This window comes from Parambassis ranga, chromosome 18 (genome assembly GCF_900634625.1).
Source record: "Parambassis ranga chromosome 18, fParRan2.1, whole genome shotgun sequence".
Taxonomy (NCBI): Eukaryota; Metazoa; Chordata; class Actinopteri; family Ambassidae; genus Parambassis; species Parambassis ranga.
This window is the reverse complement of record NC_041038.1, coordinates 10,979,528-10,994,664: the sequence shown is the minus strand read 5'-3', so window position 1 is coordinate 10,994,664 and position 15,137 is coordinate 10,979,528. Positions and strand designations below refer to the sequence as shown.

Below are 15,137 nucleotides of genomic sequence, written 5' to 3'. Positions count from 1 at the left end.
ATATATTTATTTCCTTAAATATGGAAAAATATCAATGCAGAATATTCATGTTAGACATTAACATGACATATTTCTCTCATATTTGATACACGGTGAAACTGTAAATGTGAGCCGCACCTCCAAATATTTACTTTAAACTCTGCACGGTCACACACAGGCAGGACAACAAAGGACCGGCTCGAACATTCATCATCATCATCATCCTCCTCCTCGCCGCCGCCGCCACAGTCGTGCGTAAAGACGGTTACTGTCGACGCCAGCTCAGCTCAGCTCAGCTCAGCGCGCCGCAAATCGCCGGCAGATTGTCTAATGGGAGGTTTGAAATGCGCAGTAAGGCGAGATAAAATCTCCATGTTGGGGAGTGATGTATGACAGGAGCAGGGTGACAAAGCGAAGGGAAGCCGTGGAGGAATCACTGCAGTGCAGCAGAGCTGTCAGTCAACAGGCTGCTCAGACACTACAGCGACCACCAGCTGGATCTGAATGTTCAAATATATCCAGATATACACACGTGTGGGCTCTGTTTCCACATACAAGCCTTCACACCTCTCCCCTATTATCACTGCGGACTTTTTTTTATGTGCGCAACAACCGCAAACCACAAACTCAAAGAATTTAGAAGCACTAGTTCTACGTTTTGCTTTGAATGTATTCATTAAAACGATTAAACTCAACCCACTCAAGGTTAATGAACACATTTACAAGCCTCTCTAATGATGTGCAGCTGCCCCCCGCCCTTCGCTTTGACGCATCCTCACCGCTGTACCTTGCGCCTTTGTGTTGCGTATTGCCTCCTTAACAGCCGCGGCATCGCGACAAAAACCGAGGATCCTCCTCATTGTAAGACATTATGAAGACAAACCTGCTCAGAAACAACCTCCCTATACGCAATCTCAGCCATCACACCCCTTCCTCATGGGCCCACTTTCTCAAAATACACACTTCGCCAGCACACATACGCTTGCTCAGATGCAGTACCTCTCCCTCCTCCCTCGTTCATCCAACAGCGCATCGCTCTCCACCAATCTGCGCAGCGAGAGGACCACCCCAACCCCTGAACCCGAGTCTACCCGCCCTGCTCGCTTATAAATACTGCTTGAATCACACCGGCAAGTCTTGGTCTTCAGAAACGCTCAGGGTTGCAGCAGAACATCCCCCTTTCATCGTTTCGCCAGTTTTTTACGAAAATCTCACTCATCATCCATTTTCCACTCTTGATTCCTCTCGGCTACCCCCCCCCCCCCCTATTTTTTTTTCCCGAACTGTAGTTGTTTTTTGTGCGGCCAGTTGCATGCATTGTTCGTCTCCCAAAATGGTTTGCGAGACTAAAATTGTTGCGGACGAACACGATGCTATACCTGGGACCAAAAAAGAGTCGATGATGTGGAGCTCTCCTCCGTCCAGCGCGGCTCTTAACCCCGTCGAAGCCAAGGATGTGAGGAAAGATGCGGTTTTCATCCGCGAGTTCGAGCTCGGGGATGAGAAGGAGGTGCGGCGCATCTTTTACGAGGGTATTATGGAGAGGATCCCCAACACGGCGTTTAGAGGGCTCAGGCAGCAGCCTAAGACCCAGTTTTTATACGCTCTTCTGACAGGTAAGTACCCTCACTACTTTCCATCACGCAGCTTGTGTTGTGTTACTTCAGCGCAGCCTGGAATTAATTAATTATGTATGTTCCTTTTTTTTTCCTCACTTTAAAAATTGTTGCACTTTCTTTTGATGTCTGCATCCAAAAAGCTGGTTTATTTGGTGAATTTGTGTTTAATCCCACTTAAATCTATGTTTCCCTCTGGACCCTGTGGGCGGTTTAGTTGGAAAAGCTGGTGCCGGCGCGGCTCACCGGCATGTTTGCTCATCATGCAACAAAAGGCATGGCAGGCGCATGGTGCATGTGTGTGTAACCGGCCGTGCCTGCTGATGATGTGATGACATGCCGGTGCCGTGAATGAATGAGTGAATGAATTTGAGGATTGGCCAAGAGGGTGCGCGCACGTACCCAAAAAAAAAAACCCGAAAAAAAAACAGTCTCTCTCTTTCTCTCCTCGCACACACATCAAAAATCACCCCCCCCCCTCTCTCTCTCTCTCTTTTTGCGGCGCGCACACGCATCGAACTGACGCTCCCCCTCCATCCATCCCTCCTCCTCCTCCTCCGCCTCTGCACAGCAGCCAATGCGCCAATTGTGTGCACTGATTTTGGCTTTTGTTGATGTTGCCGGCGTAGATTATTAAAGCCTCGTGCATCGTGACCGGACACTTTTACGCACATTAAAATAATGGAAGCTGATTGACAGACGGATAATACGGAAGGTTTGCCTTGTAAAAATGCTCATGCAGGACACAAAAAAACCACAGAACTGATGTGAAACTGATGGAGAAGCTCTTACACTCTGCACTTCAGCACATTGTTGGGGTGCAGAGGAGTATATTGCATGCCTCCTAACATGCTATGCGCAGCATCCATCCTGCCTGTGTCTGCCTCCCTTTGCGCCCCCCAGCGTTACATCTGACTAATTACTCCAACATGGACTTGACTGGTCAAATATAAAAGTACATTTGTGTTCCCTTGCAGCCACTAATGCACTTTTTAATTCACAATCTGGTGAATATGGATTTGATTCTGATGCTTACAAATATCTTATTGTGTACTGTGCTATCTGTGTGGGGTCAAATTCTGCCCAAATCAAACATGTGATTCTCTTTTCTGACAGGTTTCGTTTATTTTTCTTCCATTTCTCCATAGTAATGTGCTTTTTCGTGACCAAATCCGTCACGCTGACCTGCTGTGCACCCCTCATTATCATGGGTGCGCGCTACTACTACAGCAGGAAAGTTATCCAGAGTTATCTGGACTGTGCTCTGCATACGGACATGGCTGACATAGAGGCTTATTACATGAAACCCACAGGTAAGACGCAGGAAAAAAGATGATGTATGTGTACATGTGTGTGTTTTGTCAGCTGGCAATGCTCCACCATTGTGTTGTAAAAAACTGGATTGATGTAAATTTGCTGCAGCAGAAAGGCTCAACGTGAGACACATACTGTTAAAGCATGATCAGGTCGAGAGAGTCTTCAGGCTATGCAGAGGCACATCATCAAATATGCAGGTCGTCTCTCTCTCTGCTTTCGTTTCTTCTTTCCCACCCCTCCTCCCCTTCTCCTTCCTCACTCGCTTCCTCTCTGAGCTCCACTTGGCCGCTGCACTGGGTGGGGATGGTGGAGGGCATCACAGGGCTATTGATCTCACAGAGCCGAATGCTGATACACTTTCTGCAGTGCAATCGGTGTTGGCAGGGCTCATTTCCTCCACTAATGTTTCTAATTGGAAAAATCAATTCACCTCCAGTGCCATCTCCAACTATTTATTCTCCTCAGAAGTTTCACAAAAACAGGTTTTTGACACATTCTCCCTCCCACCGTGCCCAACAACGTCTTGGACACGTATATCCCCTGTTAAACCAAAACCACGTGGCCAATATAAAAAGCAGGTGTTGGTTAATCCAGTCAATTGCCCTCCCTATTGTCTGTTCATCTCTGACATTGTGCCCTCAGCCTTGGTAATCCACTGCATACACAATTGCAATTTAGCATTCCTATTATTGCTGCTGGGCCGTGATGGTTTAGAGGGGGTCAGGCACCACTGCTTTTGGACAATGCTAATGATTAGAGCCATGCAAATGGAATGGGCCCAATAGGATGAGCACCTGAAAACCTACATGCAGTCCTGATGGAGAGGCACTGCTGATGTGTGTGTTGTGAAGACTGTACATGTGATGACGTATGGAATGAAAGATCAGAGTAAACAGTTGGGGAGAGGAATGAACTGGACAGACTTAGAAAATCGATCAATAATAGTCAGAATTACTGTGTTACCTTGTGAGGGTGGTAAAACCAGAAACGAAGTCCACTGCTATGGTCTATGGGGAATCAGAAGAGGCTGTAACAGGCCAGCCCGGAGCACGGTGAGAGGCTCAGACAGAGCAGGTGTTGACATATTCCTGTGTGTCCTGGGCCATCTCGGGACACCAGAAGTGCTGTTGAAGTAGATGTAAGTTCGGGATGACAACTGATCCTGGAGGAGTGGGCCCACTAGAACACAGGTGTTCAGAGGTCTCGGGGTACAAACAGCCGATCCTCAGGACAGTCTCTGGGGGTTGGGTGGTCCCTCAGGGCCTCCTTGACCCTGGTCTCGATACCCCACACAGCTGCTCCTATGATGAATGAAGGGGATATGATGGGGGAAGTTTCAGAGGAGGCTCTGCCCAGTGGGGTCAGGATGCTAGAGGATGGGGCGTTGGAGAAAGGGGAATTCAGGTGTGTGAAGGCTGCCTGGGCCTCCTTGGTCCAGATGAAGGGCTGGGCTGTGGAGGTAAGACTAGTTAGAGGTGCTGCTACCTTGCTGTAGTAATGGCTGAATCTTCTGCATGCTGTGAGTCATGTCTGCCGATACCTTGAGCGCTGAGGCCTTTGGTTATGGCGTCTGAGTCTGCTGGGTCCATGCTGGCTAGATTGTACTGTACCACCGGTTTTGGTGGTTGGACCCAAAAGCAGGACACTTGACGTAGTCGTGAAAGATGATTTATTGATCTCACACCAAAGGGAATTATCCAAAAGGTTAGACATTGGTTGACGAGGTAGGAATTACTGAACCGTGAAACCTAAGAACTCTAGAGCTTGACTGGAAACTTTTCTGAAAAGGAACAGTGGCGAGATAGTTACCAACCCAGTGTCGAACTCAGTCATGCTCAGTCTTAAGAGGACTGCCAGCAGGAAAAAAAGGTGCAGGTGTGCCAGCCTCCTGCTGATCCAAAGCCACGCCCCCCACCTCGCCAACCTGAACAAAAGGAGACCGTCCCACACAGGAGGGAAGTGAAACACAAGCACTAAACATAATATAAACCCCAATACACAACACATTAAGCTTCTATTAAGAAGCACGTATAGTGTGTGTGTCTGAATGCTTGAGAGTTTGCTGCATGGAGATACCGTAAGCGTGCTTAAATAACAGAAGAGAAAAAAAAGAGCACTAAGCACCATCATAGAGGAAAACTGAGGCTACATTTTCCTCTCCACATGTAACAATCAATACTCTTATCTCCTCTCTTTGTGTGCTGTGATCCCTCACTCTGCCGTCTCCTCGGGCCAGCTGTCACCTCTTTTTATCTGACTCGTAATAAGTGTGCGTGTAGGCGGACAGGTTGTAAAGCTAATTGATGCAACACAAGCTGGTAGTGGCCATTTTACTCTTCTTCTTCTTCTATTTCTTGTGTTGACCATGCTTTTTATTTGTATACATTCACTTAATCTTACTTGTTGCAAGTTTCATTACTAATTCTAATCATCAGTGCGTCGATAAGTTCTCGGCAATTTGAAAGTGATGCAAATAAAATAAAAAACAGCTGCTGGCTCTTTGCACACTCCTCCTCATCTTTCACTGTCCTTCGTTGAAAGTGTTAAACCAATGACGAGTCAATGTAGAAATCAATAAGTGTCCATCAATGGTGTGTTAACAACTACAGGGCATGTGCAGAAAGAAAAAGTGTAGGAAGAAGATCAGTCATACTGGGTTATGTTTCATATCACAGCCCTGGTTTCATGTCAACTCTAACCTCAGTGCTGCTTATAGAGCCATCTACTGAGTGGGGAAATCAACTGTAAATACCAAGAGAGGCAGCAGCCAGATCACTCTACTTCTTCAATCACTATAGGTCAAACTAAAGCTGCTTACTGTCTAAAAAAGAGAATATAATAATAATGAGGGTGCGACTAGACACTGAAGCAAATCCTCCCGAGCTAGAAGTGATACCCGCTGTGTAATACCAGCTGTTAAATGAGTGGAGTCTCATCAACACAGAAGACGTTATGAGACCTGTCGGGCAGTCTTTTTGTAGCTGTGTGTGTGTGTTTGAGCTTGCTCTGCTTCCTCTGCTCATACCTGCTGGCTAATTTTAGCTGCAGAATAAGAGACAGCCAGAGAATGTGTGAAGGAGGTGAGTGCTAGATAAAAAATGGGAACATCTAAAGGAGGGTTGTTCTAAAATATAGAAAGTGGAATTAAGAGTTTTCTGTTAGCAGATGAAAAAGAAAAAATCTTTCTGAAGCATCTCCGATAATACCACATGCTTTTTTTTTTCTATCCCTCCCTCTTGTTGCAATTTGAACCACAGCGTTTTCTTCTCTCTCTCTCTCTTTCCCACCTGTATCACTCGTCTTCTTCCTCCTCCTCCTCCTCTACTCTATATTTCATCGGAGCTTAAGGTGCAGAGGAGGCACTGCAGTGGCCAACCTCATTATCCATCATCTCGGCAGAGAGGAGGTGATGCTTCCTTGCAGCAAAGGGAAAAGAAATTAAAGTCACTATTAAACAAAAAACACCAAAATTTGCTCTTAAAACATAAAAAAAAAAGTGTGCGATGATACTGGTAGCCAGGTTGCGCTAATCTTAGCTGTAACCTAGCAACATTGCATTGATCCTCTGTTGGCTGCTTTGTAATGTTAAAGGTTAATTTGCTAACTGCAAGCTGACCAACAGAAGGGTTCATTGAGGTATTTGATTAACAATTTTTAATTGATGATGTGCATTTGTTGTTGGTTATCATCCTCATGTCACAGTGTGTGCATGCTTGTTTACATCACTGTACATACTGCAGAGAGACACTGTAGAACTTCACTTATCCATTAAGTTGTAGTGGCTACATGTGTATCTTTGTCTGTCCGGGGTTCTGAGGAAGTGTAGCCCGTCATTAATAATGCATCGTAGTCTCACTACCCACAGCCTTTGTTTCACATTCTGCTTAAATCAATGCAGAACAAAAGCACTCATCAGAGAGGCTAGATGACGTGTCAACAGCAGCTTCTTTAATCTTGACTCTCTCTGGTGACTAATCACATTGATTTATTATTAATGCAATTTTAAAGCCTGCTATTGAAATGTGAGTGATTACATAACATGGATTAGGAAGTGATGAGCAACATCCGCCTGGTCAGGAGTCACATTTTGCAGCTGGGTGTAAAAAAAAAGCTCGCCCGACTGGCCTTTGACCCCTGGAATGAGGGAAGGGGGTGGGGGTAGGGCACATGTTAACAATGGCATGGACATAGTAGAATGTAAAATGTGGGCTTGTACGTGCCTGCTTGCATGTAAACAGGCAACATGCTTGGATGTTGCATGGTCATGAAGATGGCAGTAAAACTAATGAGTTCCTCCGAGCTAATGGAGATGTTACAGGGAAGAGCGCACGCTGACAAAGGTCAATGCATCGGTGTCTTTGTGTGTTCTAAGGCCAAGTTGTAAATCACGGTTGTAGCGCAGATAAATGATTTATTTCCTGTGTGTTTCTGTGCACATCTGGAAAGTGTGTCCTGTGTGACAGCCACCCTCATTTGCTCCTGGTGGAGGAGGAAACTGCTGATGTGTGGCTTATATGTGACAGGCTAATCCATACTCCCAGCATGCCCTCTGACCCGAGTAGGATTGATGGTGTTTCTGTGTGCAAATAACCCAGTGACGCTCCACAAAACATATTTTTTTTTCCTCCCAAACTAAGGAGAAGGCATGAAAAATAGTTTACCTACATCTCCTGTGTGCCACAGAAAAATAGAAATACTTAAAAATTGCAGTGAACTGGCCCTTCAAAATATTTTCATTTTAATATAAATTACAAATTAGCTACGATCAGAGGCTGAACAATACCAAAAAAAAAAAAAAAAATGCCTACTCACCATTGAACGTCCTCCAGGGTCAGATTAATCATGCAGTGATGCAACGCATTCAATTCAGACTCCCATAAATCACTGGTGCTCAGAGATTTGAAGTCCCCCACCACAATGATACACTTTCTCTGCAGAGAAATATAAAAATATGTTCAATGTTAAATCATTTGACACCCACAGAGTGCTCATACAGTGAGACGTGAACTACATCAGAGTGAGGCGGCGTCTAGACTGAACGCTTATCAACTGAATTAGATTTCATCGCAAGGAAAAGAGAGAGTAATCTTGTTAGACACCATAAAAACTATTCCCGTTTATTACGCTCCTGTGTGTGTGTGTGTGTGTAAGTGTGCATTTTTTTTGGTAAATTTAATGCAGGCTTCATATCAGAACATCAGCCAGTATCTTACACTCCCACACACATGCATGCAGACATATTAATATCCTTGTAAAGTAATGAAAGAAATTAGATCCGCTGCATTAGAATACAGTGAGAACCGTTACAAATGATCTCCTCTCTTTCTCGCCTGCTTGATTTATTTCTTGTCTTCAGATGATCTGTGTTCTTCGGAGTCCCCTCCCCCTCAGTAATAATGGCTGATTCTCCATCCTCCATCCTCCCCCTTTTGGGCTTGTATGCCCGAGCAGCAATAATGGATGCTTTCAAGCTCATCACTACTACTGTTAGAACACAGATGCCTCGGCTTGCCTCCGCCTCCTCTTCCTCCTCCTCCTCCTCCTCTGCTCACAGAGGACAGATGAATGACTTCTTTTTGGTGCCTCTATCCTCTCTCTTTCTTTAACTCTCTTTTCTGAGTGAGTAAACTCATTCAGCGTTACAGTAACACATCAAACATAGGCAGTGCGCTGTGTTAGTGCTTAAGCAGCAGCTGGCACAGCAGGTAGTTCAGTGCCTACAGTGTTTATCAGGAAAGGCAGATAAATCATCTCCCTTTATTATATTCTTATCAGAACCTGCTAAATACACATGTTGTTTCACTGCAGGATCTTTGCAGGACTGTGTTAAGGTGCTGTGACACCACTCTTTGTGTTTCCATTTTGGTGCATGATGCACCTGGCTCGTGATGAATTAAATCAATATTTATTGGCTGGTCCATGGGGAAATAAACCACCCCTCCTTCTTGTATGTCTTTTATTTAATCAGTTTAACTAGAAGTAAACTACAGCAGTTCCTGCAATGGAAAAGCGCACAAAGGCATGGGTCATCCTAACTAATAGCCAGTTTCGGTTCCTGCAGTGGAAAAAACACCTAAAACACAGCAGACCAAAAGAAGGAAAGAACTGAGGTGGAGGCTTTGCTGGCTTATTCAGCCACCCTGGTGACAACAAAGGACATTTCTATTAATTTCATCACCTTATGAGTCTTGTAGATCCTACACAGCAGGGGGAGCACAAAGGCTGGGCAGGCCCAATGCAGAGGCAGTTCCTGCAATCCAATCTGCCAGGGTTATGATTAATATTAACGTAAAAAGGGCTTAACATCATTTAACAGCATGATTTGCCTTTGTATTAGCATGCTAACATATGCTAATAAGCTTTAATGTAAGTAGAGTTGGGACTGTCACTACACCCTGAGGTGAGGTGGGGGGCGGGGGCAAGGTTTAAGATGACATTTTTATATCTTCACTGTAGCTCATAGTCCCCATGTGATCCGAATGATCTTTTTTTTTTGAGACATAGAGTTAAGTAATGCACACAGTCATATGAGCAGCGTGGTGGTTGGCGTGAAGGCTTTCCTGTGCTGTCCTCATTACTGGCACTGGCTCAGTTCAGACAGATGGTCAGGAGGGCTTTATGGAAGCATACCCCACCCACACCTCCAACACACACATACACAGAGACACAATAATGCCAACAGCGAGCCACAGGAGTTGACACTGCAGCTTTGACATCTGCCCATAATGAAACATCAATCAAGAATGTGGGAAGCGATTAAAGAGTTGTGCATGATCCTTTGGGGGGGGGTGAGAAATATCAATTTGATTGTGCCTTTTAAGGATGAAGGTCTTTTATTATGCAGAAATTAGTCACTACTTATGTGCCTTTTTTTGGATTAACCTGTACTTCAACTCTCAGTTTATAATTCCAAATCCCCCTAACAGATTAGTGAAACACTGGTTGCACACCTGGAGGATGGGGTTTCCTGTGGCTTGCTGCAGCCTACATATCACAGTTGTTTGATTCAGTCACAGAAGCCTGTGGATCAGCTTAACACAGGCCCTGCAGGGCCATCAAATCCCTGCTAACACGTGGGACTCTGGCAGAAGCATGATGTCAGTATCACTGCCTCTTTGTTCTGTGTGTGTGAGAGAGATTCAGCAGAAAACAAAGGGGAGGAGAGGTTATGTGTAACTGAAAAAGTCAGAGTAAGGACACACACAGAGACATAGAGAATTAGGATTCAAAGCTCAAAGACAGAGGAACGCAGATTTTTTTTGCTGTCGGCAGGTCACCCCTCTGTCAGTCACAGAACAGTCAGATTTACTTTATCTTTAACAAACAGATGGCATTTTAGTACAAAGACATGTAACCACTGCCGACACATGCCGTAGATGCTGCTGACATTAATGGAAAGGGTATCTGAACATAGTTACGTAACAAAAACGAGAGGTTCAGAGAGTATTTTTCTTTGAAAGATTATGATCACTGACAGGAAATATAGAAGCTACGGCCATCTGATTTCAAGGAAGCATTTCAGAAGATGCAAGCAAAGTGTAATAGATGTGTTATGGAACCTGAACTAACTAAATTATCTTTGAAAATACCTGTCAAGGGTAAAAAGGAAAATAACCTACAAGCATAATCACTGTGTATCAAACAGTGCAGCCTACAGACTGCAACATGAATAAGCATCAGTACTTTTAGCTGGACTCTGGTGGAGGAGCATTGTCTGCTGACATTTTGATCCATGTTGGTCTAACCTCGTTTGTCTGTCTCTGTGAGTGTTAGTCCTGACGTCTGTCTGTCTAATTTACTCAGAGTCCTTGATGCTGTAAAAATGTCAAGCAATTTTTGTTTTTTAATCTAAAGCTCAAAAAACTGCTCAGTGGCTGCTGCCTGTGTGCCTGTTTCTCTGCTACAGTCTTTTATACCCCGTTCACACTGGGGAAAAAATGTGGCTTAAGCAGGATTCGGCCGCATCCAGATCAATCCAGATGTGTTTTTTTTCTGAGTGTGAACACGTCGGCTGTATCCAGTTTGATTTCAATCCGGTTAGATCCACCCACGAGAGGTGGATCTAACCGGATTGGCTCAAATGTGGCTCAGGTGTGAACGCAAATGTGGCGAGCGAATCTGGTTACTTCCGGTTAGCGACGTGCTACTTCCGGTTCACGGGGACTCTGTATATTATTATATCTGAGTGGTTTGGAGGACAGCAAACATGCTGGATGAAGCCGGATTGAGTGCGGACACAACTGTGTGCTAGCCAGATTTGAAAATAGGTCTGAACGCATCCAGCTTAAAGGCTGTCTGGGCTCAATCCTACTCTAGCTGGAATGGCTTTCTCCAGTGTGAACGGGGCATAACTGAGTTGCAAATGCAATTAAAGTCCAGTCAGATACTGAGCCGGGCAGGGACCACCACCAGCTAGTTTAGGCCCCGACACGTCCTATGTCCAGCTTCCTATCGATAGTGTTCCTTAGTTGGTGGAACATCTCTATTTGGAGTCAACAGACAGGTGAAGCCCATGTGGCACAGATACAGGAAACCACCTCCGCAGGAGGTTCCTGGTTTTATACTGGTCCAACCAATTGGTCACAGATGGGTAGCTTGAGGCTATCCTAAAATGTTGAAGCAGTCCTTGAAGAGTTTTTTTTCCCTCTCTGTCTTTCAGTGAACTGATGTTTCCAAATGTTTTCTCTTCTGCTCTGTCAGGCTCCTGTTTCTGGGTGGCAGTGCTGGATGGATGCGTGGTGGGCATCGTGGCGGCACAGGGCCGCGAGGACGACAACACAGTCGAGCTGCGGCGCATGTCGGTGGACTCCCGCTACCGGGGCAAAGGCATCGCAAAGTCCCTGGGTCGTCGTGTCCTGGAGTTCGCTGTGCGCAACAACTACGCCGCCGTGGTCCTCGGCACGACGGCTGTCAAGTTGGCTGCTCACAAGCTGTACGAGTCACTGGGCTTCCGCAGAACGGGCCAGAGCGAGGACTACAGGCTACCCGGGATGAGCCGTTCGCCGCTAGAGCGGCTCTTCTTCCAGATCCGCTACAGCCGCTACCGCTTGCAGCTTCGTGAGGAGTGAGAAGTGACAGGGAGAGGGAGAGAGAGAGATGGAGAGGGGGAGATGGAGATGGAGACAGAGAGGGACAGAGAGAGAGAGAGAGAGAGAGAGCAACGAACCTACACCTGAGAGCCCAGACTGCATCCTCTCCTCTGACAGTTTTTATTTATTTTGTGTCATTAGAGATAATAAGTAGAGAGTACTACTTAACACTATTTCATCTTAAAGTCACTAATGTTTTTTTTAATACTTTTGTTGCTGTTGTTTTTGTATTATACTTTTACATTTTAAATAAGAGTTTGTTTCTTTTATTAATCTATTTTTTGTATCTTTATCCCTCCCTTTCAACTGTAGGAGAAAAAAAAAAAAAGAATTTCCCAGAAAACATCTAACTAGGCATCTAAACCTTCCCTCCTTTAGTTTCCCAACAGCAAAATTCACCCGACCAGTTTTAGAGTGCAATTAAACACTTCTTACACTAGGAGTGGACAGAGCAATGGATGGGTGGGAGGGGCAGTTATGGCTTCCTCGAGAAGGGCATATTATTGTATCCACTCTCTTTTACAAAAAGTCTTACAGTGCTACACACACACAGACACACAAACACCAAATCATTTGGCTCTTATCCAGTCTCTCAAGACACCATATTGAAGCACAGCGAGAGTGTGTTACTGACCCCCACAGTGAGAAAGAAGGATGGCAGGATGGATACCGGAATATGCGCTGTGTGTCCTAGATGGACATGAATCAACACAGAGCATCTTCCTCACACACCTTCCTCCTCCTTCCTCAATCTCTTTTTCGATTCTCATATCTCTCCTTTGTTCTGTTCTATAACTTTTATTTCTGGTTTCCTCCCTTTTTCCTCATCAGAGCTGGAGAGAAGGTATCTGATTGGTTGAGGTGACAGGAGGGTGGAGCGTTCTCACTGAATGATCCTAAGATGATATTAGCTGCATGTCAGAGCTTGTTCGTGTGTTTGAATGCGTGATTGTTGCGTGTATGTGTGTGTGTGTGAGAGAGAGACTATGGTCTGACATTAGACCAAGCCTCAACAGTGTGTGACGAACCTTAGTCTCTAACTAAACACTACTACTTTCTATGTGTACTTAGAAATTGTTTACGATTGAATCAAGTTAAATTCTAACATTTTGAATATGTTTGACTGATTAGTAATTTTATAACTTTAAAATTACCACATTTAAATATGCAAATTTCACTGTCTAATGTACGACAATTACAGAGTAGCTGCAGTCGAATGTCCGAATACTTCATCCAGGTTATTGGGGAAACAACTTGGGTAGGACTAGCAATACTTGCAAACCTACAGTACATGACTGAGCACAAACAGCAAATAATTATTTTAACCAATATATTGGCATTAGTGACACCCCTCCCCCCTCCCCTCTCCATGTATTTATATTGTATAGAACTGAAAACTCATGTAGCGAACGTTTCCATAACACCTCTCTCCATCTCCATCCTCTGACCGTACAACCAGCAGTATATTCAGCCATCCACTACTCTGAGCCTAAGTTGTATCATCAAACATTTGTAAAAAAAAATATATATAAAGCAAAACATAACAAAAAAAACACATAAGATGAAAAAGAAAAAAAAATGAATACAACTCGTCACAAAGTTAGCACTGACCCCTCTTTGCCTTGCTTTCCTCCCCCCCCCCCCATCAAACTCTCCCTCCCTCCCATTCATGAATCTGTCTGCAACCCTGGGCTAGACCACACACACCTTCCATCTGAACCCTGCACCCCCCCTCCTACCCTCTCTGCAAGGCCCTCTCCATCTCCTGCCCATCTCTGCATGTGCCACAGAGCCTTGCTGCACTGCTTTTATTATTATTATTATTATTCCATTTGAAGCTTGTTGGACCAACCTTCCAGCCCCCACCCCCTCCCCTTACTCTGATGTCATCTAGGCAGTGTGGCGCTGCTTCTGCAGCTGCAGGACAGACTGGTGACGGGTTGCACGCGATGTATGGATGAATGTATGATGCAGCAAGACGAGTGAGGAAATGTGTGTGCGTGTGAGTGTGTGTTTTCAGAGTGCAGACACTAACCGACGTGCAGCACTGCCTGGATGACATTATGCCTGCCAGCCAACCAACTGTAGAATGCAAAAAGCAATGCAAGTGTGGCATGCCTCTGTACCCAGTGTGTGTACGGTGCCTGCCCTGGAAAAGTGTAGAGAAAAACAATATATATAAACAATATATATATATATATATATAAATATATATATAAAAAGAAAATAAGCTTCTTTTTATTATGAACATATAAAAGAAATGTGTGTTTCTTTGTTTGGAAAAAAAGAAAAAGAAAAAGAAAACTTGTACAATTTGCATGAAACGTGTCTTTGAATGCAAATTTAACTCCTAGCACATTGCATACAGTGGAACCATAGATGTGTTTTTTTCTTTTAAATAACGACTTTATGTTATTTTAATCTCTATGTCAGTCAAGACAAGGGTGTGAAATTAACACCAGTGACAAGCCAGTATATTTTTTAGCCAAATTTTACCTTTAATTTGAATTAAATGTCACTGACATGAGGACAAAAAAAAAGTTAGTTTCTGTCCTTGATCGCAACAGGAGTGAACGCATATGACTGAAAGCATCTGAAAGGAGTTTTTAATGAAGGATGCAAAAAGAAAATATCCACTCCCAGACAGTACATATGACAAATAAATCAACTGAAACTCCAAATGCCTCCAAAAGTACGTGACATACATTTTTTTTGTTTTCCATCTAATCATTTAGGCATAATTTGACCAATGAGACACCTGTGAAATTATTTCAAAGTAAAACACAAGGCACAAAAGCACTGAAAGCATCAAACAGTAGTTGACTGTCAGATGTTTTCATTGGGCCAACATGGCGGAGGATGTCTCACACCACCTTGATGCATATGCTTTGAACTTGGTTGTTGCTGGAGAGCCCGGAAAAAAAAAAAAAAAAAAAAAAAAAAAACCAGGACCAGACTGTATTTTCTGACATTTCTGGAGCAACAGCTACCACTGACCTTCATGCAGAGATTAGAAACTCAGCAGGGAATTAGGTACCAACACAAGTGAAGCTTGCTGTGTGAAATGAGAAGTCAGTGGGTGCTGGGGATTCAGATTCATTGTTTCAAACATGTTATTCCTGGTGGCTACTGCATG

General features: G+C 44.3%; 1 protein-coding gene across 1 annotated transcript; it reads left to right on the top strand.

The window, feature by feature from the left end:
* The first annotated feature begins 1,132 nt into the window (after window positions 1–1,132).
* On the top strand, window positions 1,133–13,349 carry nat8l (N-acetyltransferase 8-like). The gene is made up of 3 exons (XM_028429708.1): window positions 1,133–1,595; window positions 2,744–2,908; window positions 11,613–13,349. The coding sequence occupies exons 1-3, from the start codon at window positions 1,292–1,294 to the stop codon at window positions 11,978–11,980; spliced, it is 837 nt and encodes a 278-aa protein (XP_028285509.1). The 5' UTR covers window positions 1,133–1,291; the 3' UTR covers window positions 11,981–13,349.
* Window positions 13,350–15,137: the final 1,788 nt, after the last annotated feature.

Excerpts from the sequence above, each read along its gene's own strand:
- nat8l (XM_028429708.1), top strand. The coding sequence starts at position 1,292 with ATGCATTGTTCGTCTCCCAAAATGGTTTGCGAGACTAAAATTGTTGCG. Across the intron at positions 1,596-2,743 it reads TTTATACGCTCTTCTGACAG|TAATGTGCTTTTTCGTGACC; the intron begins GTAAGTACCCTC and ends ATTTCTCCATAG. Across the intron at positions 2,909-11,612 it reads TTATTACATGAAACCCACAG|GCTCCTGTTTCTGGGTGGCA; the intron begins GTAAGACGCAGG and ends CTGCTCTGTCAG.